Source organism: Syngnathus floridae, chromosome 20, assembly GCF_059516105.1.
Source record: "Syngnathus floridae isolate MCC-2025c chromosome 20, RoL_Sflo_1.0, whole genome shotgun sequence".
NCBI lineage: Eukaryota > Metazoa > Chordata > Actinopteri > Syngnathiformes > Syngnathidae > Syngnathus > Syngnathus floridae.
Window position 1 is genome coordinate 6,374,558 of NC_142432.1, and position 25,827 is coordinate 6,400,384.

The window sequence follows — 25,827 nt, forward strand, 5'->3', positions numbered from 1 at the left end:
GCCCTCCATGCATGGCTTGTCATTGACGTGATCACAAACACAATGTAACCCTCCATTCAGCCCCCGACGCCTGTTCCCACCATGCATGTTGCAACTTCCGCCAGGGATGAGTCGGTGGCATCCGGCCTGGCATAGGGTTGGTATTGTATTGTATTGTGTGTGTATGTGGGTGTGCTTGAGTGAGCTCAAACTTACATCAACCAGCCAGATGTCATTGACTCTGGTCTCTTTAAATCTGCCAAATAGAAATGCAGACACCTTGCTATTATCAAAGACTAGTCAAATTGGATATAATGAAAACAAACTATACTTAGAAGTTAACGCTTATTTTAATTAAAATGTACGGTTTCAAATCCAGTATACACGGGATTTTAATTACATTTATTAATTAGCACACACATAAAAATATGCCACAAGCCTTAAATGATTCACTTACGTGTCGTCCAAATCCTCCACAAAGGCAAGCACCTCCAAACCCGTTAAGGCAGCAATGACTGCAGGCAGGAATAAGATAAATTGGTCAAATAACAATACTGGAAAGAATGTTCCCAAATAAAACGTCAGCTCGCCCATCCTGGCGGCAAAGCTCACGAGTGTAAGTGAAGGAAGCATCCCCGGCAGGCTAAAGGAGCTAGCATCACCATCATTTCGCGCCACACTTTCAACAAGAGAGGCTTTTTGACCGAGAGCAAGACCGAGACTGCGGGGTCACACAAGTGAAAGCTTGAAAAGGAAAAAGAAAAAGTTTAGCGAGCAAACGTACCTCCATAAAACAGGGAAGCTTTCACTCCTGCCATTGCTTCGATAGGAAACGGCAAGCCGTCAACTCAATGGGAACGTTCTGCGCATGCGCGTAGTGACGTAACCGATGACTTAAGCGACGGAAAGGCATGCGTGCGACGACGTAGGATACTAGCTTTTTTACATATTAATATTTTTGGATGTCACATATCCTTTATTACATCAATTATTTTAAATAAAGTAATTTATTTTTGTTAATGTGGAATTATCTTTGAATACGGTAACTGGGAGAATCATTCATGACTACTCTGAGCCACAAGAGGGCGCTGGAAGATAATAAGAAAGAGTGTTCTTTGTTACTGGTCATTTTATTAGAAACATTGGTTTGAAGACCTTTGAAAAAATACATTTTAATACTGTAAGTTGACAGAAAATTCACAAACATTCCTGTCATTATAATCCTCATTAAACTCCTCCTGTTTATTCACATTAAGAAATTAAAATATAATAAAGCTGTCATATTATTTCAGATTTATCAGCTACGCTTGTCACCATAGAATTGATTTACTGTACCAGTATTTCATATAGTATGCTATGCAGCAGAATATGAAGGGTTATTCCAACTGTCTTAACTTTTAAGCAATGTATTTCACAAGGGCAAAGCGCAAAACCACCAAAACTTCCTCAGTGAGAACGAGCTGTACTTTCTCACTGGCTGAATGGCGATCATGACTGTGTTACTAAACAGAGCCATGCTGAGGCCTCGTGTGCCAACTTTGTGAGGCTTGAATGCCTTGGAATTTGCAGGGGGGCACAATACTCGATGTGAGTTGTCGTGAGCTCTCATGATGTGTCTTCTCCTCTCAAGGGACAAAAGCAGATTCAGTCGCAAACAAAAAAAGTTTACAATCTACCATTTTGTCTGCAGTCTGTTGATTGAAGACACTGAAGAAAAGCAAAAGTGCCACCCTCGAATGGGAGGACCCATTCAAGAGAAAATAAATGAATCTGCTGTTTGCTTAATAGTTTAAATCCGAGGCCAGTTTTGTGCCCCTGCTACAATGGAGTGCCATGTTCAGGTCCTCAGTAAACCCACTGACCTCACACGGCCCCTCGTCCTTTCTGATTGTGATTCAGAGCATCACGTGACCCCAACACTCAATCTCTCCTCCCAACATTACAATCTGACTTGAAATACAATTGGACTTGAAGTCATTAGTGCAGTGGACTAGTGGTTTGCACATCAGCCTCACATGTTCTGCTGTGCAGGGTTTGAATCCCAGCCCTGGCCTTCCTTGGGTGGGTTATCTCCAAGTAGTCTGGCCTCATGTTAAGACTAAACTGCCAATATATGTGAGAATGGTCGTTTGGCAGTCGGTTCAGGGTGTACCCCGCCTCTCCCCCAAAGTCAGCTGGCTTCAGCTCATCTGCAGCCCTACTGAACAAGCATTATTGAAAACAGATGGTTGGAAGTCACGACTGAATAATTCTTGCAACAGGACTGCTGTCAAACAAGTGTGCAAATTTAGCTGCATAACATGAAATGTTGAAGGGACCACGAAGGGCTCCAGGTGGCACACCGAGAACTTTTTTTTTTTCAACACTTCCATAAGAAATAATCCATCGCTTTAGCCGTCAAAGACTCAAAGTCCACGAGGCAAATCCTCTTTGAGGGGTCGCATTAGGTGCACTAAAATAGCACAAAAAACAAAGATGGCAGAAAGCGCTTCCTAACGACTTATTGTAATCCCACGGGAACTCCAGAGTAGGTGTTGACTTTGACTTCAAGGTAGTGTGTTTCATTTTGCCAAGACGTCCTCCAAGATGGCCGACTTGAAAAGTCCCACTGGTGCCATCTCGCTGGTGTTTTTTCCATCCTTCAATGGTTGAGCAGTTTCTTGGGAGAGGCCATCAAAGAAGCCAGCTCCTCATTCCAAGATGTCAGTCTCAAACGGGACCAGGTGGTAGTAGGACAGGTTGGTAACGTACGCCTCTGTTTCCTCATTGCACGCGTCTGCCTGCATGGGCAAGAACTCGAGTCCGTCGTCATACCTGGCGCAAGAAGCAAGGAATGCATCAGTAGAGTTATGTGGAACGTTTGGTGTGAACCACAGCAAGGAATGTGCTCCTTTCTTTGCTTTCCATGCAAACCCCGGGGAAGGAAAAGGTGCACAGGCAAACTTCCTGTTTCAATGAAGTGGTGGAGAAGGAGGGCCTTGACTTTACATTGCAAGGAGCAGCCGCAATGACTCAAATTTCATAGGGCGGAGGGGGGTATAACAATTTTTTTGTTCAGAAAGAAGTGTGCATTTGGAAATGTTTACATTGGCATGCCAAAGATATGTGAAAAAAGAATCGATGGAGACATAAAGAGAGAAAGCTCTATACATAGATACAATAGATGTTGCGCTATCCTTAAAAAGAACAGATTCAATATTTTCTATACATTAGCAAAAGTAAAAAAAAAGTGTTTGCATTTTTAGAAGAAAAATAGCACTCTATCTTATTGTATTTTATTTTTCAAAAGTAATAGGGTGACGAGAAAATTCCATAGAACGCCTAAAAAAATAAAGTTTGCGCGTCATGTGCCGGCCTTGGCCACTGGGGGCGGTATAGAAATGTACACAGTCATGCAGGCACTAGCAGACAAGACTACAGTGATCCCACGCTACTTTGCGTTTCGTTTATCGCGGCTTCACTACATTGCGGATTTTTTTTCCAAATTAAAAAAAATATTTAAAAGTCAAAATAAAACTTCTAAATTGAGGAAACGTGTCTAGCCTTTAGGACAATGTAGTATTGCTCCAAACGTTCGTTTACATTCCTTTAGAAGTCCGTTTTCGCGTGTTAGCATGATCGCGAATTAGCATCTTTCCGCTAACTCGTTAGCCTGCCCAGTACTTCTTGTTGGTGACCGTACTTCGCGGATTTCACTTATCACGGGTGGTTTTTGGAACCAATTATCCGCGATAAATGAGGGATTACTGTACTGCTATTACTACATACTTAAGTGTCTCCAATATATGTCTTGTTGAATATGCCGTTGAGTATTGTTATCTTGTCCGGCTAAACGTGTTGCACAGCCCTGAATTCCAAGACATGGCTGCTGTTAAAATAATTTCGTTTCACTCACGTGTGCTCTGCAGAGTCTGTGGAAGACGGCCTCTCCTTGTCGTCTGGCAGCTTATGATCAAACACGATGGTTTCCGTATTGGCTAGACAGAAGCCATTTGAGCGCATGATCTCTGAAAAGTCCAAAAAAGAATGTTTATATCCAATCAGAGATGCAGAACAGCACTCGAGGGGGCGGGAGGGGGGATTACCCGATATGTTGACCGGACTCTGGAAGCAGGGCTGGATTCTGTGCACTTTATCGTTTCGGAGCACTTGGTCCAGCGGCGAGCGCTCAAAGAAAGTCAGCATCACTTCCGATCTGGAATACTACGCAAGCGCCATGGAGTGAGCGGAAAATCGTCAAAAGTGTCGCAGCCGCCGACGGTTGTCCCACCTTGCACGGCATGTTGATGGCGTTCTTCAGCAGCCTTTCCACCTCGTTGAGCTTCTCCTCAATGTCGTTTGCTTCTTTGATTTTCACCAGGCCTGCCAGGACAAAATGGAGGAGATGGAAGCCCATGCAAACATCTTTGGGATGAACTAACTTTCAAAACTCTCCCAAGGTGTCCAAAAAATGCAAGTCTGAGTAAAACAACATGACGTGTGCGGCCATTTTACAACTTGTGAAGAGGAAGCGTGATGTCAGTCTATTTGGCAACACGCGCTCGGGCGGCTCCCATGAGTGGCCGTCATTTTAGGATGATGTCATCATTCCCGTTGTGTGGAAGGACTGACTAAGAGCGCATCACTTTTGACTCGGCTAAACTTTTGGGGCCGCTCAATCAACACTGACATTCCGCCAAGACTCGCAGGGCCTGTTATCTTGGCTAAATGATCTCTGGTTTCCTGCGCTGACTTCCGGGCCACCGTAGCCCTTCAACAATCGATTAAGAGCGAGATTAAGTTTGTGTAATCATCTAGGGAAGTGGTTAGTATTTTGCATCGCAAGAATTATCTTGTGAGAGCAGCTGTTTCTGGTTCCCAAAGATAAAAGCTAAAAGTTTATTTTCATTCTGGGGGGATGGATTGGTCCGTTGAATAGTGACACAAAGCAACAGAGACTCTCCACGCTTTGCTTTTCAGCCAAATGAAATGTATTTTAAGTCGATATGCTGCGACATGGGGGGGGGTATCGATCCATGCCCTCCTCAAACTGCGGCCTTCTACTCAAACTCTGTGAGTAATCGCTTCCTGTCCACGTGAAAACATGGAAGCTATGTAGCCACCGGGCTAAATATAGGAAGCGCGTTCGTCTGGCTCGCTCTCATCATGACATCAGAACGAGCGACGCCTTCCTTGTTGCCTGGACGCGGAATAGACAGAGGAAAACAGAGAAGATCCGGGACCGGGATTCTCTTTGGAATAAGTGGAAAGCCGAGCACCCCCGATATGACAACAGAATACTCTTCCCCGTCCTGTCGACAACTTGTCCGCTATTTCCGCGCAGCAGCAGGAAGTCAAAACATTCCAGGCGCAGCTGCAGGGATGTTTTGACAAATATTTGTCTGTCCACGCCACAGATAACACTGCAGTCAAACGGGCAATGGTGGGATTATCCAAATACAAATACCTTTACTGCACATAAATAGGCTTGTTACTTTTTTTAAACCCCAGAAATGATGACTTGACGGAAAAACAACATAAATAGAAAGTCAAGCGGAGATCTTGAGCTAGAAGGTCAAAAACAAAGACAGCAAGATGTCGCTTAGCCGTATTTAAGAGAAAAAGGGCTGCAGCTATTCAAACATTGTAGAATCGAGGATTGCAATCATTCAATATTTTTAGAATCAAGTCTCCTGCCGATTATCTCAATAATTAATCAAGTCAGGTATTATTTCGTAGGTATGACTGTGACTGTTTTTGCCCCGCTGATTAAATTTTCTCACTAGTTAGCGTCACGCACACTACCAGTGCATTAATAGACACTGACCTCTGACCTCAAGCCAATATAATGTTACCCAAGACATTAAACAGACTAAAATAGCAGCAGCTTTTGTGTATGCTTGACACCAAAAACCTCCATCACATGTTCACCCACCGCCTTAAGTGTCAATACTGACTGCGACTAAAGTCAGCTTGGGGCTCTTTCCACTGATAAATAAAACGTCCAAAACGCAGAGCTTATTGCTTTCTGGTCCTAAAAATGGAGAAATAAACATTAGACTCTGCTCTCATTCAGGCCTCAGGCTGTTGATGTGACATCCATAAGTGGACTTTGCACATTATTGACCCGTGCAAACATGTCAAAGTGACTGAAAAAATGAGTTGACTGACGTTTGTTTCCTTTTATGGACGTGCATCATTATGCGGTAAATGAAAATTATGCCCTCACCGCAGGGATGGAAAATGTGCATGTAGCACATTTTTAGTTAGTTGTATACTGTTATTCTGTCTGATAGTGATTTATTGCAATCTATTACAATTGTGTAGTCTCACTTTGGAAATGGACCTTCTAAAGGGGAAATAATGTGAATAATGGAGAACTTCATTGAAATGTGATACTTGGTAAAAAAATTATGATAAAGTGATGGAAAATACGGATTATTTAAAAATTAAATCCAATTTGGGTTTGCACGAATGAGGCTCCCCCTGACTGTGACCCCGACCCTGACCAACCTTGGGTGAGAGGCGAGGCTGACAGGTCCCCGCTGTCCTCGGGGAACGAGTCGTTGAGGCGCCGAAAGAGTCGCCCCAAGTCCGAATAGCTGCGGTGCAAGTAGAGCACGTTCCTGTCCGACCACTCGGTGCGGATCTCGAAGAAGTCCTCCTGGTCGCCCCGCGGGCTGATGAGCAGCCGTCGGACGCCGTTCACCCAGCAGTCGCGCACGAACATGTTGACCAGCGACGTGCCCTCGAACACGGCCGAAGCCATGCCGCTCACTCCCGCATGCCGAGACGCGTCGACACGTCACCACGGAGATGGAAGACAGACAACTTTTTGTCTGTACTTGTTTTTCTTCTTCTTCTTTGGTCTTAGTTGGGAACAGGCGATGTGGCGAAGCTCGGCCCAGAGGATCAAGTCAAACGTGGCGTGATTGAGGAGGGAGTGAAACCAGAGTCGGACTATGAAAGTCATTGCGAGTCAGAGATAACGCCCATTTGGAAAAAAGTAGAGTGGAGGGAAAAAAAAAATCCCAATTGTTGCGTCTTCTTGGTCATGTTTAGATGAAAGATGTGAAACTATTTAGTAAAGTCAAAACTAGTAAGTAAAATTATTGTGAAACAAAAGATTTGACAAATTTTTTTTTTAAATACAATGATTTCAATCAAAAAAAAAATACCACTCAAAATTTGTATGTATGTTTTATGCAAAACCCGTTGCATGCTGAACATGGGTAGTCGACGTTGGTTCTGAGTGTTTAAGTCATTGGGTTTAAAAGTTGTGGTCAAAAGACGTCATCCACATAAAGTGGGATGGGTGCAGTACAATATATCACCCGCAGAGGGCACCCATGCGCTATATTCAGGCTGTGGCGGAACTTGAGGTTATTTGTGTTAAAATAAGACGGCGCATCATTATAACTAGCAAGGAGTTTAATAAAAAAGTTTTGTCAATGGTACTGTTTTTTTTTTTAAACTTATTCGTCAGGATAAAGGTGGTTTGGGGCCCAATATCACACCTAAGCTTGCGCACCCTGTTGCCAGTGTTTATTTGCAACTAAATTAGTCCCGCAACAAGCATTGACTGCAAATGATTTTCTGTCCAATAAATTGTTCAACTGAAATGTAAGTTTTTGTGTTTTATAAGCAAATCTGTTTCGCTCATTTGAAGTCTTTGATGCTTGCTGCAAACGGTGTCAGGCTTTTCACTTTTTGGACCAGGATTTGTTCCCTCTGCCTGTAATGACAAGGAAGACACAATGACTCATTTTTAGTTGACTTATTTTTAACTTCAGGGTTAGCAGCTGGCCGTTTCCGCACTTGAATCTCAGACGACTACCAGCAGGTCATAATACTCAATGTTTTTTTAATGAAGAGAAGCAAAATTTGATAATAGGAAATATTTTTTATTACTAAAAAGTATCTTGAAGGTGCTCTCTGAACAGCAACTACTGAAGTCTTCATTGTACTCACAAGATTGGACCGTCACCAAACCATCAATTTGTGAATGGGGGAAGGAAAGAATGACGATGACGATGTCTATGTACACGAGGACGAGGAGAGGCAAAGTGGTCGGCTGTCACGGCAGGAGGCACTTGAGGAGCCTCAAGCACACCACAGTGCTTTAAAAAAAGAAAGAAAAGAGCAACAACAAAAACAGATTCTTCCAAACTTGCCATTTGTACACGGGCATGCACATCGACGTCCACTATTTACACTGATTTGATGTTATTTAATTTAAAGCGTCACTGTGGAAGTTTACAATGACCGGGCCGTTTAAAAAAAGAAAAAAATGTGACGTGTGGTATTTACAGTAAACGACACAAATTTGATGGAAGGAAGGAAGGTAGGCCCAGCCGATGTTTGGTCAAATCTTCTCCTGGATGAAGGGGTGCTGCAGGGCCTGGTTGATGCTGATGCGCTTGGCAGGGTCCAGCATGAGAGTGGCGTCCAGTAGGTCCTTCAGCTGCATCACCTTCTTGCGCTGCTCCTCGGGCAGGCGCTGGCCGCCGATCATGTCGCCCAGCAGGTCTTTGGTGGGGTTGATGGTGCTCATCACCGTCACCTTCTCCTGTGACCGCAAACGTCACGACAATGTTAAGCGAGTTCCGTGTTCTTTTTGCTGGACCGGAGCTTGCTTGCTGGCAAAACTGAGCTCACCCTTTCCGTGACTTTGTCCACTTCGATGTAGAGGAAGTTGAGGTTCTGGTCAAAGTGCTGGTCTTTGAACAACCCTTTGCGGATCATCTGAGGGACAAGCGGTGTTGATGATGAGGATGATGAAGGTGATGCCTGCGTGCGCACATCCTACCTTGTTGGGCATTTTGCCCTTGACGTCCATGGCCAGTTTGATCATGTGGTTGTTGGAGGAGCCCGGGAAGAGGATCTTGCCCGTGTAGAGCTCGTAGAGCGTGCAGCCCACCGACCACATGTCGATGCCGTAGTCATATGGCTTGCCGATGACTTGGGGGAGATGAACCACCGCTTTGTTTAGTTGTGCTTTTTCTTGAAAAGAAAAGGAAGGAAAACGGAAGGCGACTCACTGATCTCCGGCGCTCGGTAGAACCTGCTGACCAGGTAAGGCGTGATGTCGTTGTCGGCTACGTGGGAGGCCGAGCCGAAGTCGCAGAGTTTCAAGATGGTCTTGGACTCGTTCACCTGGGGGCAAAAGGCGCACACACAAAAAGCATCATCATCATCATCATCATCATCATCATCATCATCATGTTGGGGGAAAAGTCTCATTTTGGTGCCAAATAGGTACGACGCCTACCAGGATGTTGTCAGGCTTGATGTCGGCGTGCAGGATGTTGCATCTCTTGAGCAGCTTCAAGGCCAAGAAGAGCTGCTGACTGTACGAGCGCACGGCCTTGATGTGCAGCCCCACGTCCTTGCCGTACTTCTTCAGCACCTCGCGCAGGTTCATGCTGGCAAGTGCAGACGACAAAAGTGTGAGATGCAGGTGGGGGGGGCAAGCTCAGGGGGGCTCCTCACCTGAGCGGCTCAAAGACCAAACACAGATGCTGCTTGTGGTAGAAGTGCCTGAAGAGGCGCAGGCAGTGGAACTTGTCGTCAGGGTCGGCGTCGTTGAGCTTCTTGAGGAATTCCAGCTCCTTCAAGCCCGTCTTCTGCCTGACGCCAGCAAAGGCAACACCCCAAAATGAACAACGAGACCTTCGGGTAGGCCGACTCGAATGTGCTAAGCGCTGCAGAGCCATACATGAGCTCGTTGTTGCGGATGATCTTGACGGCCACCTCCTGACCGGCCCTGGCCGTGTCCCTGGCCCGGATCACATTGCTGAACACGCCTTGGCCCGTGTAGCCGTAGACGTCGTAGCGCTTGTCCAGCGTCTCGCCGATGTTGACCCCTACGGGGAAGCCGAGCGTTAGTGAGAGCAGTGCGGATGGGAAGGTGGCGGCCGCTGAAGGCACTTACTGTAGTAGCCCTCAGCGTCGGTCCAGTTGTCCCTCAGGTTGGGGTTCTCCTTGAAGTCCTTGCCAACTCCGCAGGCTCTCATCCGGGCACTCTGTGCACGCACACATTGACGACTTGAACACAGTGCACTTACAACTCTGCTCGAGTCAAGTGTGGAAGAAAGCTATTAGAACGGCAATGGCAAGGAGATCTTTCTGGTTTGCATGAAATTTGTCTCCTGCTTCTACTCAGACTTGCATTTCGAAGTTAGCGAGTCAGGAAATCTTGTGAACTTAACAACGCAGCAAGAAGCTTGCACTTGGCTTACATCAAAGTCTGCAGCAAACATGTCGTCCGACTCGGTGAACATATCCGGTGCCGACGGCTTCTTGGGGTTGGCCCCTGGAGACCACCAGAGAGAAGACGAGAGGGAGAGAGGTGAGCGAGGACGTGCGGCCGAGATATCGGCAGAGGGAGGCTCACCGTCTTTCTCCTGGGCGATGAGGTTGTGCTTGGCCTTGATGCTAGCCTCGAAGGTGTTGAGGTTCTCACGCTCGTACTCCTTGACGTCTGCGGCCACGCGCTCCAGGATGTCGTCGGGCGACGGCGAGCGGCTGCGTGTGCTGCTCTGCGGGCTGTTGGGCTCCGACATCATGTTGGAGTCATCGCCGGCCGCCTTGTATTTCTGACGCGCGGCGAGGACGACACACTTGAAAGCGGCCGGCTCGAGTCGCGGCGACCGAGATGTAATTTTTGCAGACCTGTACGATGGCCATCCGCTGCTGCCGGCGCTGTTCGATCAAGGCCTCCTCATCCACCTCCTCGCTGTCAAAGTCATCCAGCCTGCAAATTTGGTATGGAGATTCAAGCAACGGAACGTTGAGAAGGAAAAAGAACTCAGAGGAGCTGTCTTTGGTGCTTCGCATGGTGAGATTTTTTTAAGCGTGCGTGACAACTGCCGCCAAGACTCACATGTCTTCTTCTGAGGACTCCTGGTCGACCTTCTGACCCTCCGAGAGGCTTCCTTTGAACTTGTCCTCGTCTCTGCTGCGTCGTCGTCTCCTGTCGCGATCGCGCGACATGGAGCGCCGGTACTGCCGGAGCCTCCCGTATCGGTCTCGTTCACCGGATCTGGGGATCAGTACAGAGACAGAATTTTTTTTAAGGAAGAGACAACAACTCATTGAAGGTAGCAACTCCTCTATCATCGTCTTCCTCACCTATGTACCAGCGGAGAACGGCTGCGTCTGCGAGGTGACGAGCGAGAGCGTCGTCGCGGCGACGGGGAGCGCCGCCTGAGTGGCGAGCGGCTCACTCGGCGCCGTGAGGACACCGGGGGACTCTTGTCTCGCGAGCGGTCTCGACCTGACCCGGGTTCCGCTCTAAGTCGTTTCCTGCGTACATCATCGGAGGCAGACACTTAAGGGCGACAGTCCAAATGTGAAGGCAAATTGCTCACGCACCTGAGTGGCGAATCCTGCCTGTCTGCTTCTCTCCTGCGGAGGTCCGGCGAGCGCCCCCTCCTGGGGGGCGGCGGCGGTAGCGGCGATCTGGGTCTGGTGCGGTCAGCTGCGCCGGCCGAGGCATGGCGTGCGTCTCTGGCGCGAGGCGAGACGCTGCGCTTCCTGACAGGGCTGCGCTGCGGCCGTCGGTGCGGCGAGCGGTTCTCCTTGCCGGACGACGCATCCTTGGACGGCGACTTGGTGGGTCTCTTGTCCCGTTCGGCGTCGAGGCGAGCGGGCCGCTCGCGTCCGGGCGAGCGGGATCGCGGCCGCCCCTTTTCCTGCGCGTGCCGCTCATCCCGGTGCGGTGAAGGGCGTTGTTTGTCGGCGCGGGCACTTTTCTGCTCCGAGGGGGACTTCCCGCTCCTCTCCTTGGCCCTCTCGGTGGCGTCTGAATGTTTCCTCTCCTTGGAGGCACTCCTGGCACGTCCTCTGTCCTTGAGGCTAGCGTCCTTGCCGCTTTTGCTCACCTTGTCCTGCCTGGAATCCTTGGCGGGCCGCTCCGTCGACTTGCCGGGGCTGTGGCGCTTGGAGGTGGTCCTGCTGCCATCAGTGGAGTCCCGTCTGGATTTAGCGGTGCCCCCTGCGCGGGGGGAGTTGACTTTCCCCGCGGCGGCCCTCTGGCGCTGCTCCCCGTTTCGGACGCGGGCCTCTCCACCGTCCTCTTCCGAACCCGAGTTGTAACCCTGCAGGATGAGGCCCATGCCCGACTGGACTTTACCCTCCATCAGCTGACTGTCCAGCTCAGCTTTGATCATGGCCCTCTGCTTCTCTAGGTCTTCCAGCAACGCCCGGTCGTCCAGGCCAGGGTTGCCCGACGAGGCGGAGCTTTCACCTTTCTTGTGTCCCGACGAGGCCATAATGACGGCGGCGGGGGTGGGGGAGGCTCCCTCCTTGTTGCGCTTGTGTTTCCTGTGTTTGTGGCGATGCTTGCGCTTCTTCTCTTTGTCCTCCTCCGAGGCGTGCTTGTGTTTCTTGTGTTTTCCACGATGCTTGTGTTTTTTTCGCTTGTGTTTTCCGCTGCCGCCGCCGCCACTGCTACCGTGCTGCTTGACGGTTTCCTCAGGTTTCTCGCCGTTGGTCTCCGCCTCCTCCTGGGAGAGAGAAGAAGAACAACAAAAATCTCTAGGCCACTCTCTCTTACATGAGATCGTTTTTGACTGGATTTTACAGTATAAGGGCAGTTATGAATTCAGATTTGCGCGCCTTCAGCAAAGTACCAAATTGTGCCATAATATGCCAGGTAGTGTCATTAAGAGCAGAGGTAAGTGTGAGTATTGTTGGATGCTGTTTGTATGTGCTGCCACTCCTTAAAAAGCAGCACGAAAGTTTTTCACCTGGGTCTGAAACAAAGGCCCCCGTTTATCGGGGTGCACCATACTTCCTTTAAAAAAAAGGGGGGCATGTAAGGCGTTGACGACAACCACGACGTCACACCACCAGGGGTAGCTACCTCTTCTTCCTCCTCTTCCTCTGAAACGTCTCCACTGTCCTCATTGCCACTTCTCTCGTGACTTTCCATTTCTTGTTTCCTGTTCATCAAAATGAGAATAAAAAAGGTTGCAACATGAATTCATCACATTATTCATTAAAATGAACTTTTTAAATATTATTGACGAAAAACAGCCTAAGGTATGGCTTTTGATTCAAAACAGCTAGTAGAGCAAGATTTATACTAAATCAAGAAGGATTATCTGCCGAGTGATAAATAATCCTTCACGCAAACAAACACACGTAACCACTGGCAACCAAAAGAAGGCTTGCTTTCTTCACCACAACATACTCCACACTGCTTAAAATCAAGCGAGTGATCCTGCACTATTTTCATATTCTTTCATTACTAAAACGAATACACACAAAATCAGCCTTTGTTGACTCAAAAGAAAGGTTATTGCCCTGCACACCGACACCATGAGAAGCTCAAGAGGGAACAGCGGTTATCTAGACGAGACGACTAATTTAACAGAATAGCTAATGATGAAAATAATTTAATGCAGCAACTAAAAATATATGCAAAGGTTCCAGAGGTTCTGGTGCTGTTGTTTGCGAACATATTCAACTTGCCGGTTTTCAAATCCAGCATTAGCTCTGAAATGCTAAGGCACTTTAGCAAAGTTAGGTTACACCGCGGGTTTTCGCGACACGATTACATTTTGACAATTCAAATAGGACATTTAATCTCATGTTGCGCAATCCACACAAACACCGTGGAGGCGTAAATACAACATCGGGGGGATTTCTATCAACGTCTGCTTGACGTTTAGCCAAACTTCGTGCTAGCCCAGCTAAGCTAAGAATATTAGCAAATCTTGGCAGTAGTGTTCCCCAAACAACACGACTGGCGTTCCGCTGTTTGACCGGCCGGATCACTCCGTTTTTAATCAGTAAAATAGTCCCATCTCATAAAAACTTCTAAATATGAAAGCATAGTGCTAAAAAAAAGACTTACACGTGCTCGTTGAAATTATTCATTCTTCTCGACGCGATTTCCATCTCGACGTCGGCCATTTTCCTCAACCGAAGGACCTCTTCTTCCTCTTCGCCACTAGACAGCAAGATGACAACAAGCGCCTCCTGGCGTAGAGGCGGCGCACTGCTATTGCACACACGGAAAGTTCCGCACTTTCTCCACCAGGATGCGCTAAAGACACTTCATACGATTAAATCCGGTGCTGCGCAATTTCACGCCTTGACTTGACAACGAATTCTCGTACATGGACTTTATGCTTTTATTTTTTAAGTTAGGTGATTGTATATATCGGTATTATACATATTTAAAAATATACGACTATAATTACATGTCTTAAATTCATTAGAGTAAAATGACCAAATTAAACCGTAGATCCTGGATTAACATCATTATTTAAAAAATGACTGACAATATCACCAGATTGTATTTTTATTCGAACAGTATAATTTAATTATTCAAAAATGTGCTTCTAACAGTAAATTCATATATTGATATTCACTATTTATTGAATAAATAGTGTGGTAGAGTCTGTAATTATTCACCCACACAATAAATAAATACATCGATAAAATAAATGAAATATTTTAGTGTTAAGGATTCACTTATAATTAAATGAAAATAATTATTTGTATGGAATTTAACTGCAATAGGTTTTACTGCTTATAAAGATGGTCAGTGAGTGAGGATCACTTACAAATCTAGAAAGAAAGAAAAACACCAAGTCAAATATAATTTCCATTTTTATTAAAACCATACAAACATTTGGAGTCAAGTTATAAAAGAACTGAGCGAGCGAGCGCGCGGCCCCTCTGGCCAGCTGAGCCGATGAGGGAGGCCCAACCCCCTCCAGCACAGGGCCCAGACGCCCCTGCTGGCCCCCAGGATGTTCATTCCCCTTTTTCCTTTTTTCCTACACAAAGCGTAACGTATGGACACTTTTTTTTTATAGATATGTATGCTCATATATAGAGATTTAAAAAAAAAAAAAAGCACAGTAAATTGTGGAAACAAAATGAAATGAGAATGCATTTGACAAATCTGGACTTTTTCCATAACTCAACATTTCTTTTCATATAAATGCTCATTTTTTTCACGTTTAGTTTTTTTTTGTTCTTCATTATTCACAATGTAAGATTGGCAGTGTTTCTTCTCTTTACTGAAACGTATAAGGCACATACCTCAATGCAATTTTCCTTATTTGAAAGGAAATAGTTCATTTTTTCCCCATTATTCAATAAAACAAAAGAAAAAAACAATGCCCTGCGATAAAAACGTACCAGAAAAAAAAATTGTACCTCAATGCTTTTATGCTGAACTACTTTTGTTATTACGGACACGAACAAATTGAAAATGAAAAAATAAAAAAAAAAGGCAAAGCAACAATATAAGACTAACACTGGCGACGACGTCTCGGCAATACTTGACGGCGGTACACATTCGGAATTTAAGAGCTTTGGAGAAGACAAAATCATAAAAAAATAATCAAACATCACTGTACAGGATCAAAAAAAAAAAAAAAGGTCATGTGCTGTTGGACCAGCGTCAGCGTCCAGTAAGACAAAAGTACATATGTGAGTAAGCACCTGAAAAAGGAGAATATAAAAACACTGTTCGACTATATACACTGGTGTACCGCACCAGACAAATTCAACCATAACACTTGATTGTTTTAGCCGAGTTTTCTTTTTCCTTCCTTCCTTTTTTTTTTTGGCACAGTACTTTCTCTTAAAAACATCACTGGCTAGAAACACTGACAGGATATCTTGTCTGGGAAACCTTTTCCCCATCAGGAACTCTTCCTGAATTTGTCAAAACATGATGCAACCAGCAAACAAACACTTGAAAATTTTATCCTCCAAAGCCAGTTTTGCCGAGCATCTTCAAATTTGGTACAACTCATGAGTAGACGCCCCAAAAATGTCTCAATAAGCCGAGCCTGAAAAGAACATTTTTGTTGGAAGCGGCCATTTCAGAATCAATTTGGGATCATTACAAACAAACATTGTTGAGATATTTTATCTGAATACTACTAAATTTTAATTCCTTAAATTTGACAAAAGTGTGATGTGAAATGACCAAATATTTGTGACTACATACATGTTCGTATGTACATACGTTGTTATTCAGTTTCCTATATTGTTGTTTTCTTCCCAACAATGTGTACAGCAAAAACAGTGACAATACACAAGAATACTGTTTGAAGTGAACATTGTCAAAAAAGAAGGGCTTGAAAAACAGCCTTCATTCCTGAAAAGAGGAATATTATTATTTTATACATCATTTTCATTCCATGTTTTCCCTTCACATACACCATTTATTTTCCCGAGAGGAGAAAGAGGAGAAGAGCGGGGTTTACTGCATGATGGCGAGGAACTTGCTCTCCTCTGCGAGGCTGCTGAGGAGGGAGCTCATGTCGCCGATGGCCATGTTGTTGACGCCGGGGGCCACGGAGGCCGGGAAGGTGGCCGACGCCCGAGGGGTGGTCAGCCGCGACGACGTCCTGGACAGACCTTGCAAAACAGAGGGGCTCAACGGGCCCGACACCAGGCTGCCTTGGTCGAAGCCGTCCTCCATCATAACGCCAAAGTCCAGAGCGACGGCGTCGTCCAGGGTCCCCCCGGCCAACGTCCCGCCGTCGATGGCCCCGCCTTCCACCGTGCTGGTCACTTGGTCGGACGCAGGAGACAGCAGGGAGACGGAGTCGCCCGGACCGCTGCCGGAGTCCAGCAAGTAGTGGTCTTCCACGATGGGGAATGGGGCTGACTTGAGATCAGTTTGCTGGTAGGTAGTGGGATCACCATAGCCTTGCTGGAGGTATCCATGTTCTGGAGCCTCTAGTTTCAGGGAACAGAGGTTCCCGCAATTCTGCAGTTGCGGGACTTCAGTGCAGCTTCTGGGGTTGAGATGGTTCCTCATCGAGTTCCAGTAAGTGTTGACAGGCGGGCGTGGGCCTTGCTGATTGGGATGATGTACTTTATCGTGGGAGAAGCTTTGGAGATTGTTTATGGAGGCCCGAGTCAAGGGGTGGCAAGAGACCCTGGTGTTGATGTTCTGCTGGAAGTGGTTCTGCGTTCTGGAAGCTTGGTGCATTAGAGGTCCATCAGTGGCCTTGGGGAAGTGAGGCCTGGCCAAGCCATTGGGTGCGACTCCTCTGGTCTCCATACACATGTTGGGGGATGTCTCCAGCTTCACTAGCGCAGCGCCTTGCGTCTGGTTGGCCTGGGAGCAACCGTTTTGGAAAGCCGGCGGCGCGTTCTGCTGCACCACCATGTTTCCAAACCTGCCGAAAGGCTCCGACGAGGCCTGCCCGCCGGACCACCTCGAGCAGTGGCGATCCCTCTGTGGAGAGCGCTCGGCGCTACCGGAGCTCACTTCATTCCACTGGATGGGAAGCAAGCTGGGGCTCCTCCTCTGGACCATCTGCTGCTGCTGCTGCTGGAGGCAGTCGTTGGCCTGGAAGTTCATCACCTCCGTGCTCTCCATCGAGTGTTGCGAGCTCTCAGAGACGATTTGGTCCTCAATGTGCACGTATGGTCCACCGTCTGCCTGGACTTGGGAGCGGAGATACTGCACCATGTCATCTGGAAGTATATCTTCATCTCCGAGTAAAGAGTACACCTCCCCGTCGCCCTCCATTGCCAGAGCTTCCAAAGCGACGTGCTCGGCGATGCTCGAGGAGTACGTTGGGTGCTGCGAGCCCCTCTGCAAGTTCCCCTCGGAGCGGGTGTAATTCTGCAGGTTCAGGTTGCGCATGTCGAGGGGATGTGGCTGCTGCTGGTGATGGGAGAGAGGTGGAAGAGGGTGGAGGTTGCTCAGGCTGTTGAAGCGCTGCACGGGAGGGAGAGCGCAAACGTCGGAAGGTTGTGTCCGCACCGGGTCGCTGGCCCTCCGGTTGCCTGCCGCGGGTCCCTCACCGGGGTAGAAGACCCTCCTCCTGTAGCCCGAATGCGCACCCAAGCCGTTGGTGGTCTCGGAGCAGCGGTGCGGCCCTACGAGGGGCGGCAACGGCTGGTTGGCCCCGCCTTCGTCCATCATGGCCATGCGGGCTTTAAGGCTCATGCGCTCCAAGTTAGGTAGTGGCGTGGGGGGAGGGCCGCCGGTTGCGGCAGCGTACTTGGCCTTCAGGTGGTAGTGCTGCGCTGGGGTTAAAGTGAGCATCCCCCTGAAGCCCCCGAGGTCCGCACTCCCTCCCGCACCGCCACAAACACCACCTGAAAGTGCGCCGGCGCTTCCCATTGCCCCGCTTCCATAGTGGCTAGCCTCGCTGGAACGGCGGGAGGCGTCGGTGGAGATGGGGTCGTACGAGTCGGTGGAGCTGAGATTGTGGCGGCGGCGGTGGCGGGAGGCGGCTGCCGCACCATCACTTTGGGACGCCTGGCTGGAACGGCGGCTGGAGAAGCACGGCGAGATGCCCGAGGAGCGCCGGCTGCTGCTCAGGTAGGCCGAGCTCGCGGCACTCCCGCTGCTGTCGCGCCGGTCCCGCAGCAAGTTGAGCACCGTTAACTCGGTCGTGCCGCCCAGCTCGGGGAGAGCAGGGGGTTGAGGAGCGGCTGACGTCCACTGCTTGCCCAGACAGCATCCTGAGGAGGCAGACACATGGCAATGGACTAAACTCAAATCTGTTTCCTTTAGCATCAACATGTGCTTATCATCAGTATTTGAGAAAAAGCCATGAGGACTCACCCTTCCCCTGGATGCCCGCAAGCATGGACCCCTTGGGGGGCGGCGTGGGAGCCAGGGGCCCCGGGCCGGGCGTTGCTCCGTTCACCTGCTTCAGCCTCTCCATCTTCAGGTGCTCCATCCAGCGCAAAGGGCGTCCTACACCACGCCTCGCCCGCAGGGTCAGCGCGGCCACTGTTGCCGTAGAGACGGTAGAGTCCATGACGGGTGCCGGCCCGCCCCGATGGCCCACCTCTGCCTCTTCCTCTTCCTCTTCGTCCAGCTCTTCCCCTAGCGAGCGTCCGGCGCTCACAGTAAGCTGGACTCCACCGCTGGAATAGATGCTGACGGGGGACTGGTCACTGCTGCATGTAGACTGACCGCCAGGGCTTGGCTGAGACGTCTAGGAGGACACACCACAGTCTTACTTAGTCGCACAACATCTCAAATGGGGGTTCCATGGCTTTCATGGCCAAAGACATGGATTACTTCACTTGAAAAGACTCGGTGTTCCACCTGGCAACTTTCACAGTCCCCTTTAATATTTCATGTTAAGTTTTGTGCACTTGGGCCAAGCGGATTTTACAAGATCGGTAAGTTACACCCTGGACTGGTCGCCAGCCAATCAATCGCAAGACACGCATAGGCAAACAACTATTCACACTCATATTCACACAATTGAACAATTGAAGTGTCTTCAATGAATCGGACATGCGGGAGGAATCTGGAGTACATGCAGGAATAAGGAGAAAATGCATGCTTCATGCCCATCTCACCTGATTACCCACTGTCCTTAGAAGACAACAAGCGCAATGCCCAAGCATTGGATAGAAGAGAACATGCACTTGTTAGAAGAAGTTTGCAGTGCTGATGGCTTCGTAAACAAGGTTCCCCCCAGGTACAGTTGCGGAGAACGACCTGATAAAGGCGGTGACGGTTTGCGAGGCTACATTACGCGCGACGGCTAAGTCCAGTGTAGCTAGCAAACAACAAAGTGTCTAAGTAAACTGCACCAAGGGGGGGGGACACTAAGGGGAGTTCCACGGAAACCAAGTGTAAACCAAAGCCCATTCTGAGCTAGAGTCTCACCATGGGCTTCTCTGTCTTGATGGACTTGACCTGCAGACAGTCGTCCTGCTTGGAGGTAACGTGGTTGCTGAACTCCCTTTGGTCTGTGTAGCCGCCCAGGCCCAGCTGTCCGTGGCCGTTGGCGCCCGGCTCGCGGGGCTGCGCGGGGGGCCGCGGGTAGTCCCCGCGCTGCTTCTTGGTGACGTGCGCCTCAGGACCGTGTACCGTCTTCACGTGTTTGCGTAGGGAGCTGGGGTCCGTGTAGCGCTTGGTGCAGCCGGGGATCTTACACACGTACGGTTTCTGACAACAACCAGAATACAACTTACTCAGATGCACTTTTATCGTGGTTGGCACCGGTAGGATGAGGTCAAGCGCATACCTCGTTTGAATGCGTACGGTTCTGATGCTTGGCTCGGTCCGAGGCGTTGGAGAAGGCCTTGTTGCAGCCTTCGTGCTCGCACACGTACGGCTTCTCGCCCGTGTGCGAGCGCAAGTGGGTCTTGAGATTCTCCAGACGGGAATAAGCCTTGGCGCAGCCCTCGAACTGGAATCCAGACAGCATCCGTCACACATTTTTTTGTTTCATGTAATCACGAGGAGTCGAATCGGGCGGATGCTCGGTCGAGCGTTACCGTGCACTTGTGAGGCTTCTCGCCGGTGTGCCGCCGCATGTGGACCACCAGCATGTACTGGGCCTTGAAGGGCTTCTGCTCCCTGGAGCAGTCCTCCCAGCGACACACAAACTCCTTCTTCTCGCCGTGGATGTGGTCGTTGTTGATGTGCTGCAAACACACGAGAACACGTTTCAGTCCAAGACTTGATTGACCCTGGCAGAATTGGGTTTTCAGGTTTTTTAAAGGGTCAATCGGCTTTTGAAAGAGCGTTTTATGAGTGAGCCCCTTTAGGGTGAAGTCAGCAATGTGCCCCGATTGGACACAATTTACACCCCGCATTGACCTCAGCAGATAATCCAAATGGTCTTGAAGGGACTGCAGACAATGGAAGCTCTTAAAAGTCTGAAGAAAAAAATATATCAAGTGCTTTCTTGGAGTTGTCAGGGTCACATCCTGACCGGGCAGGCCTCGACCCCCTACTTGACAATGGCATCTTTGTCCCGCCCCCTCGGCCCGAGTCTGACCCAGCAAGCATCCGACTTTGGCAACGTCTGCTCGAACAACTGCGCTCATTGGAAAGTGGCCCTCCATTACTCTCACGTGGCACTTGTTTAATTTTAAAGTGACAAAACAAGAAAATGATTGTGTGGTCGATGAGCGTAAGTGAAGTTCCCCCCTCCCCTCCCCTCGCCTCCTGAGATTGATCTCCTCGGTCGGAGGCCCTGGAGCCGCCACTTTGCGAGGGAATCCCCGCGGCGAGCGATCGTTGTGTCGGGCGGCCGCTCGATATCCTCCCGAGAGCGATGGACGGACGGCGCGTCGGCGTGGCGGACAGATCCACGCCGGCGCCCGTGTTTGTACAAATGAAGGAGGCGCTTGACGGATGTGATGCATGAGTCGGCCGGCTGACAGCGAGAGGGGAAAGCTAATGGCAATTCTTATTGGATCAATAATCTCCATGCTGAGCATCGACAAACAGGTGCTGATAGCGGCGGCGCGGCGCTTATTCATCTTCCTGCTGCCAGCTTATCGGACCGCAACTGTAAAAACGCCACCAAGATGGATTTAAGAGGGGGTAGTGGCTGACGGGGAGGGCGCTGCGCTTGCGTGTGCACACGCAGTCGCTGTTTTCTCAGTCTCGTCTTTCCCGGCAGTCACAAAGGGAGCAAGAGGAGTAATTGACTCTCCTCTTAAGGTTTTGGACAATTACCGTTACAATGGCACAATGACTGCTAACCGAACGCTAACAGGCAAATAAGCAAACAAAATTAGCATTGTTGACGCTAACGCTAACTGATAAAACAAAGTACTCATACTATTTGAACTCAATGCAGCAACACAAAATAACAAAACTCATATATTCTTTATCCTCCGCGATTAATATGAGTTGTGTTCGGACACCAGGGTGCCAGAGCACTACTTTTATTCTACACACGTTTGTGCACATAAAGTTTGCTGTCCGTCACGTGACTGACGTGATCAGCTCCCACTTGGGACGGGCTGGCCGTAAACCAGCCGGGGAAATAAAATAGCTTGATGGAAGAAATAGTGCTAGGTACAAATTGCAGCCGGGTCTCGCGTTCTCACTCGAGTCTCGGTGGTACGCGGCCCCTCATGCATGAGAATGTTTACACGGCAATTCCCCCACAAGCCTCGGGACCCGCAACGTCGTTTAGCTTTTATCAAACGGCCGCCTAATAAATCAGACGCTCTTTTGTGATGTCACTCGGCAAAGCGCTTTGTTGTAAAAGCGCGGGGAGGCGAGGCAAAAGACGAAAGAGGGGAGGCGGTGTGGGGACGGGGGGGCAGTTGCAGGGGGGGGGGCGCAGTTGGCATGTGTAATTCAGCGCACTCTTTTCATCTCGCGGCAAGATACTCCACGCCGATAAGCGGCCTAATCCTTCTCTCCATCGAAAAAAAAAAATCTGCATTTTACCAATTAAAGGCCTGCGCCTGCAGTTAGAAGACGAGGGGGGGGGGCGTGGCGTAATGGCATTTTTACTCGGATACTTGACGTTGATGTGCCTTCAACATTGGTGATGCAAACAAGCCCTCACCAGCGCCACCTATGGAGGTGACACACATATGCGGACCACCAAGGCCAAATTGGACCAAGTGCAAGCAATCAACAATCTTAAGACTGCGTTCGTGATTGTTGATGGCACAAATTTTGTCATGGACTGAGTAACAATACAAGATGGCGTAGGAAGGCCATACGAGGGCATTATGCGAGAGCGGGGAAGGAGGGGGGGGGGACTACTTGAAGCTCGACATTAAAGAAGCCACCAGGCCTTATCTTGAAAAAGTCGTCCCTCTGGGGGGGAAAACGACAGGGAGGGAAAATGAAAGTGAAAATGAGAGTGGGGGGATGTTGGGGGTCCCCCCCACCCCCTGAAATCAAGAGGGGAGTCCAATTGAGCAGGCGAGTGCCACAAATGGAATCAATGAAATAAAGAGCGCAAAGTAAAAGTGACACCCGCCTCGCTTGTGCTGACTGGCGCGGCCCGATAAGTGAGCTAAATTGCACAGATCCCACGTTTATCTTATCGGCACCGCCGATAAAGTAGCGCCGCGCCGCACGGCGCCGCGCCGCCTGCGTTTGGCATGTTTGAGGCTTGCAAAATATGCGCCGAGAGCTTTTGAACAAGGTGGAGCGCGACGAGGGTGGTGTGAAGGCTTAATTGGCAAAATGAGGCCAAGCGCAAAAGCGCGGCCACGTTTCAACGCCATCCTCAGAGCAAATAGGAACTTGGTCCCGATCCAAATGGATATTGTTGGATGGAGGTCTACAAGCGGCCATCTTTTTTTTCTCTTAGTTCCCCCCTAAAGCTATTTCAGAAGACAAATGTGTAGGTGGGGAAGGGGGCCTCTATTGTTTGCTTATATGGAAACCCCCCCCCGTCCGCCCCATCAAGCCGACTCCCCCCCTCCCCTCTCAAACCCTCCAGCAGCCTTGTGAGGGGGACCCACTGTGGTCCAAATACTGTACTTATCCTATTACCGAGGAGGGGGGGGGGGGCACAACGCGGAAAAGAGCGTGTTCTTGTCGGGGGTTGGCTTTTAATGACATTTGCGTGGCAAATGAGAATTCAACTAGCAAAAAGAATTAAGAGAAAAATGGATTTTGTTCAGAATGAGAAAGCGAGAATAGCTCATACGTTGCGGCCACCTGCTGCGAGGGGATCTCCTTCTTTTCCCCTCCCTCTCCCCCCCGCCGGCTGCGAGATGCGCAAGAAGTTGTCAAGCTCCTCAAGCGTTTGAGCCTCGCCCTTCAAAGGCGGGCGCTCGGCAGGTGAGGATATCAATTATAGATAGAGGTTACCACCACGATTGCCGTGTCAAGACGCAGACGAGACAAGCGCGCAGAGCGCCGGATCTTTCTATCCTCATCTTCTTCCCGCTCGCCCTCCTCCAACTTGGTGTCTGACAGGAGATGATTTTGTTGGCTGAGCACTGTGACCTCACAAAGAAGCTTCACAGACACACTTGATGGCTCCTAAGAAGCATCACTGACAAGTGATTGGTCCCCCTCCCCCAATTAATATCGTTTATTTTCCATTACAACACATCATACCTTCAATTTTTGATACGTGTGTCCATTTTTTGGACTTTTACCTGCACGAGCTGCTCCTGCGTATCGAATTCGCGGCAGCAGTTCTCCCAGTGGCAGTTGGTCTCGTAGACCACCTCGGGCTCTTGTTTGCCGTCGTCCTTGTCGCCCTCCTCCTTGACCAGCGTCATGCCGTCGGGGTGATCCTGCCACACAAGCGCGTCGGTTCAGTCAAGCTGCCGGACAAATTGACTGGCCGAAAAATGGCAGCCTGACATTAAACGCGGGGATATTTTTAATGTGCTCCGATGCTAGAAACAGATCTTGAAGTTCCAATTTTGAAAGCTCCATATCATGTCTGGCTTGGCATCGGCGATTCGAGTCACCACTGGGCGCTGGCCCAGAGAATTTGGCCTTGAGAGGCAGACTTCGATTTTTACGGCTTTTTTTCAGCATGGGAGCGTGTGTGTGTGTGTGTGGGAACTACTTTTGTATAATAACATGGACGACATGCTTTTTCCCTAAGTACCTGCATGCTGAGCGCGCCCGGGCTGGGCATCTCCTCCTCCGGCTTCATCTTGGAACGCTTGTGGTGCATCGGGTCGCCCGTGCTGCTCACCGCCGACTCGCTGGTGGGTTTCGCCTGCACACGAAAAACAGGATGTCCTCGTTTTGTCTGGTACATTTGACACAACGGCGAGTCAAGACGGAATAGGCGCTTCAAGCGTGGGCCCGCACATACAGTCGGCGCCAGGTGAAGCAAAGTAAAACCCCTTTGGATCCATCCATCCGTGTCAATATTCGCCCCCCCCTTCTCTTGTGATTAATGGAGTGAGCGGCGAGCTGCGATGCTAACAAGCCCCTCGCTGTCGGGCGGCGTAACTCCCGGGAGGACGGACGCTACGGCTGGCGTTTGCGAGGCGTGGCTGGCGTGCGGCAGCGGCTATGGTATCTATTACTGCCGTGATGTGATGAATGGCCAGAGGTGGTACTTGCACGCTGTACTTGAGTACAAGTACAGATAGAGAAGTTTCATTTCTTCCGTGGCTGTTATTTAGCATTACATTGCTTCTTATGACATCAAGAAATGGTGGCAATCAGGTGTCATATTCTTCCTTTTATAAAGACTGCAATGTGGTTGAAAACAAATTTCCCATTTGTCAAGTTGGCAGAGCCGCCCCTTTCTCTCACCTGTGAAGAGTCGCCCGAGATGGCCGAACGCTCGGCAGCGGCCAGCCCGGCGGCGGCTGCCGCAGCGAAGCCAGAAACTGGCCTCTGGGTAGCGAAGGCCGGCGTGGGGTGGATGAGCGGCGGGCTGTGGCCAAAGGCAGAACCTGCCAAACCTGGCTGGCGGCCCATCAGCTGTTGGTGCATATGCAGGGCCACCGGCGTGGGCGGGTAGGCGAAGCTCAACGCCGGGCTAGCCGCAAGCAGACACACACACAAACCCCAAGTCACAATTGTTCAGATGAGAAGTAAACGGAAATAACAAAGTGGCATCATTCCAGCGATGGCTCACTCGGCAGAGTGCCTCTTCTGCTCAGCCCCACCCCCACCCACCAGCACCCCGAGGACAATCTGACAGAAGACGAGGTTGCGCTAATGCCGGAACCAGCTGGCCCGGCGGCGAAGCTTTAGTGGCGGCGGCGACATGCTCGGAGCGGGCGACGATTCGCACGATAAATAAAAAGTGTGAAATTGAGCTTGGTTCATCAAAGCCTTGTAAAAACAGGAAGGTTGATTTCAAGTGCAAAGTTAGAATCCAGTGGGGGGGAAAAAACAGTCAGGTGACTTTTATACAGTACTTCCGTTCTAGTCGCTCTACCTGGTGGTATTGACGGCGGTTTTGCTTTAAACTCAAAATCAAAATGTCCAAAGCGTATCGGTGTCAAGACTCCGTGTGGGTGAGCCTTTCTCAGCCGGCTGGAGCCGCCACCTCCCTGGCGGCTGGTGTCAGTCACCCCAGCGGACGAACGAGCGGCCGAGGAAAAGAAGATAGCGAGCAGCGGGGGAAAGATCCATGGCCCCACCCACGGCCATTGATCAGCGATCCGCGCAGGGAGCCTGATCAATCACGCCGCCGACTCGGA

The 25,827-nt window shown here is 49.5% G+C and overlaps 4 protein-coding genes across 9 annotated transcripts in view; all 4 read right to left on the reverse strand.

Moving 5' to 3' along the window:
• The window catches only part of tmx3b (thioredoxin related transmembrane protein 3b), an 81,716-nt gene extending 80,827 nt beyond the window's left edge, over nt 1-889 (reverse strand). For all 4 annotated transcript variants that reach the window (XM_088362859.1, XM_088362857.1, XM_088362858.1 and 1 more), the window contains exons 1-3: nt 764-889; nt 437-494; nt 196-235 (exon numbers count right to left, since the gene is read on the reverse strand). In XM_088362859.1, coding sequence (XP_088218985.1) covers nt 196-235; nt 437-494; nt 764-797 — 132 coding nt within the window. In that variant the 5' untranslated portion in view covers nt 798-889. The remainder of the gene's footprint in view (nt 1-195; nt 236-436; nt 495-763) is intronic.
• A 201-nt stretch (nt 890-1,090) lies between these two features.
• On the reverse strand, nt 1,091-6,937 carry pxdc1b (PX domain containing 1b). The gene is made up of 5 exons (XM_088363093.1): nt 6,472-6,937; nt 4,250-4,341; nt 4,065-4,182; nt 3,875-3,986; nt 1,091-2,793 (listed from the first exon to the last, which is right to left on the reverse strand). Exons 1-5 carry the CDS (start codon nt 6,725-6,727, stop codon nt 2,670-2,672), a joined length of 702 nt encoding a protein of 233 aa, XP_088219219.1. The 5' UTR covers nt 6,728-6,937; the 3' UTR covers nt 1,091-2,669.
• A 904-nt stretch (nt 6,938-7,841) lies between these two features.
• On the reverse strand, nt 7,842-13,932 carry prpf4bb (pre-mRNA processing factor 4Bb). Of its 2 annotated transcripts, XR_015854598.1 has the most exons (17): nt 13,823-13,932; nt 12,827-12,905; nt 11,335-12,467; nt 11,092-11,265; nt 10,844-11,002; nt 10,633-10,714; nt 10,355-10,556; nt 10,200-10,273; nt 9,893-9,983; nt 9,677-9,824; nt 9,451-9,588; nt 9,230-9,383; nt 9,000-9,114; nt 8,768-8,919; nt 8,617-8,703; nt 8,269-8,527; nt 7,842-8,078 (listed from the first exon to the last, which is right to left on the reverse strand). XR_015854598.1 is itself a non-coding variant. In XM_088363092.1 (16 exons), exons 1-16 carry the CDS (start codon nt 13,879-13,881, stop codon nt 8,324-8,326), a joined length of 3,051 nt encoding a protein of 1,016 aa, XP_088219218.1. In that variant the 5' UTR covers nt 13,882-13,932; the 3' UTR covers nt 7,842-8,323. The 2 variants fall into 2 exon arrangements, 1 of the variants encoding a protein (XP_088219218.1); XM_088363092.1 differs by having other exon boundaries at nt 7,842-8,527.
• Nucleotides 13,933-14,565: 633 nt separating this feature from the next.
• gli3 (GLI family zinc finger 3) overlaps nt 14,566-25,827 on the reverse strand; it is a 56,479-nt gene continuing 45,217 nt past the window's right edge. For both annotated transcript variants that reach the window (XM_088363089.1, XM_088363090.1), the window contains exons 8-15: nt 24,929-25,157; nt 24,267-24,380; nt 23,803-23,943; nt 20,206-20,355; nt 19,953-20,117; nt 19,592-19,873; nt 18,527-18,905; nt 14,566-18,423 (exon numbers count right to left, since the gene is read on the reverse strand). In XM_088363089.1, coding sequence (XP_088219215.1) covers nt 16,196-18,423; nt 18,527-18,905; nt 19,592-19,873; nt 19,953-20,117; nt 20,206-20,355; nt 23,803-23,943; nt 24,267-24,380; nt 24,929-25,157 — 3,688 coding nt within the window. In that variant the 3' untranslated portion in view covers nt 14,566-16,195. The remainder of the gene's footprint in view (nt 18,424-18,526; nt 18,906-19,591; nt 19,874-19,952; nt 20,118-20,205; nt 20,356-23,802; nt 23,944-24,266; nt 24,381-24,928; nt 25,158-25,827) is intronic.

Excerpts from the sequence above, each read along its gene's own strand:
- pxdc1b (XM_088363093.1), bottom strand. The coding sequence starts at position 6,727 with ATGGCTTCGGCCGTGTTCGAGGGCACGTCGCTGGTCAACATGTTCGTG. Across the intron at positions 4,183-4,249 it reads CCATCAACATGCCGTGCAAG|TATTCCAGATCGGAAGTGAT; the intron begins GTGGGACAACCG and ends GCGCTTGCGTAG. Across the intron at positions 2,794-3,874 it reads ACAGACTCTGCAGAGCACAC|GTATGACGACGGACTCGAGT; the intron begins GTGAGTGAAACG and ends TTCTTGCGCCAG.
- prpf4bb (XM_088363092.1), bottom strand. The coding sequence starts at position 13,881 with ATGGCCGACGTCGAGATGGAAATCGCGTCGAGAAGAATGAATAATTTC. Across the intron at positions 12,906-13,822 it reads AATAATTTCAACGAGCACGT|GAAACAAGAAATGGAAAGTC; the intron begins GTAAGTCTTTTT and ends TTTGATGAACAG. Across the intron at positions 10,274-10,354 it reads CATCGCCCAGGAGAAAGACG|GGGCCAACCCCAAGAAGCCG; the intron begins GTGAGCCTCCCT and ends GGTGGTCTCCAG.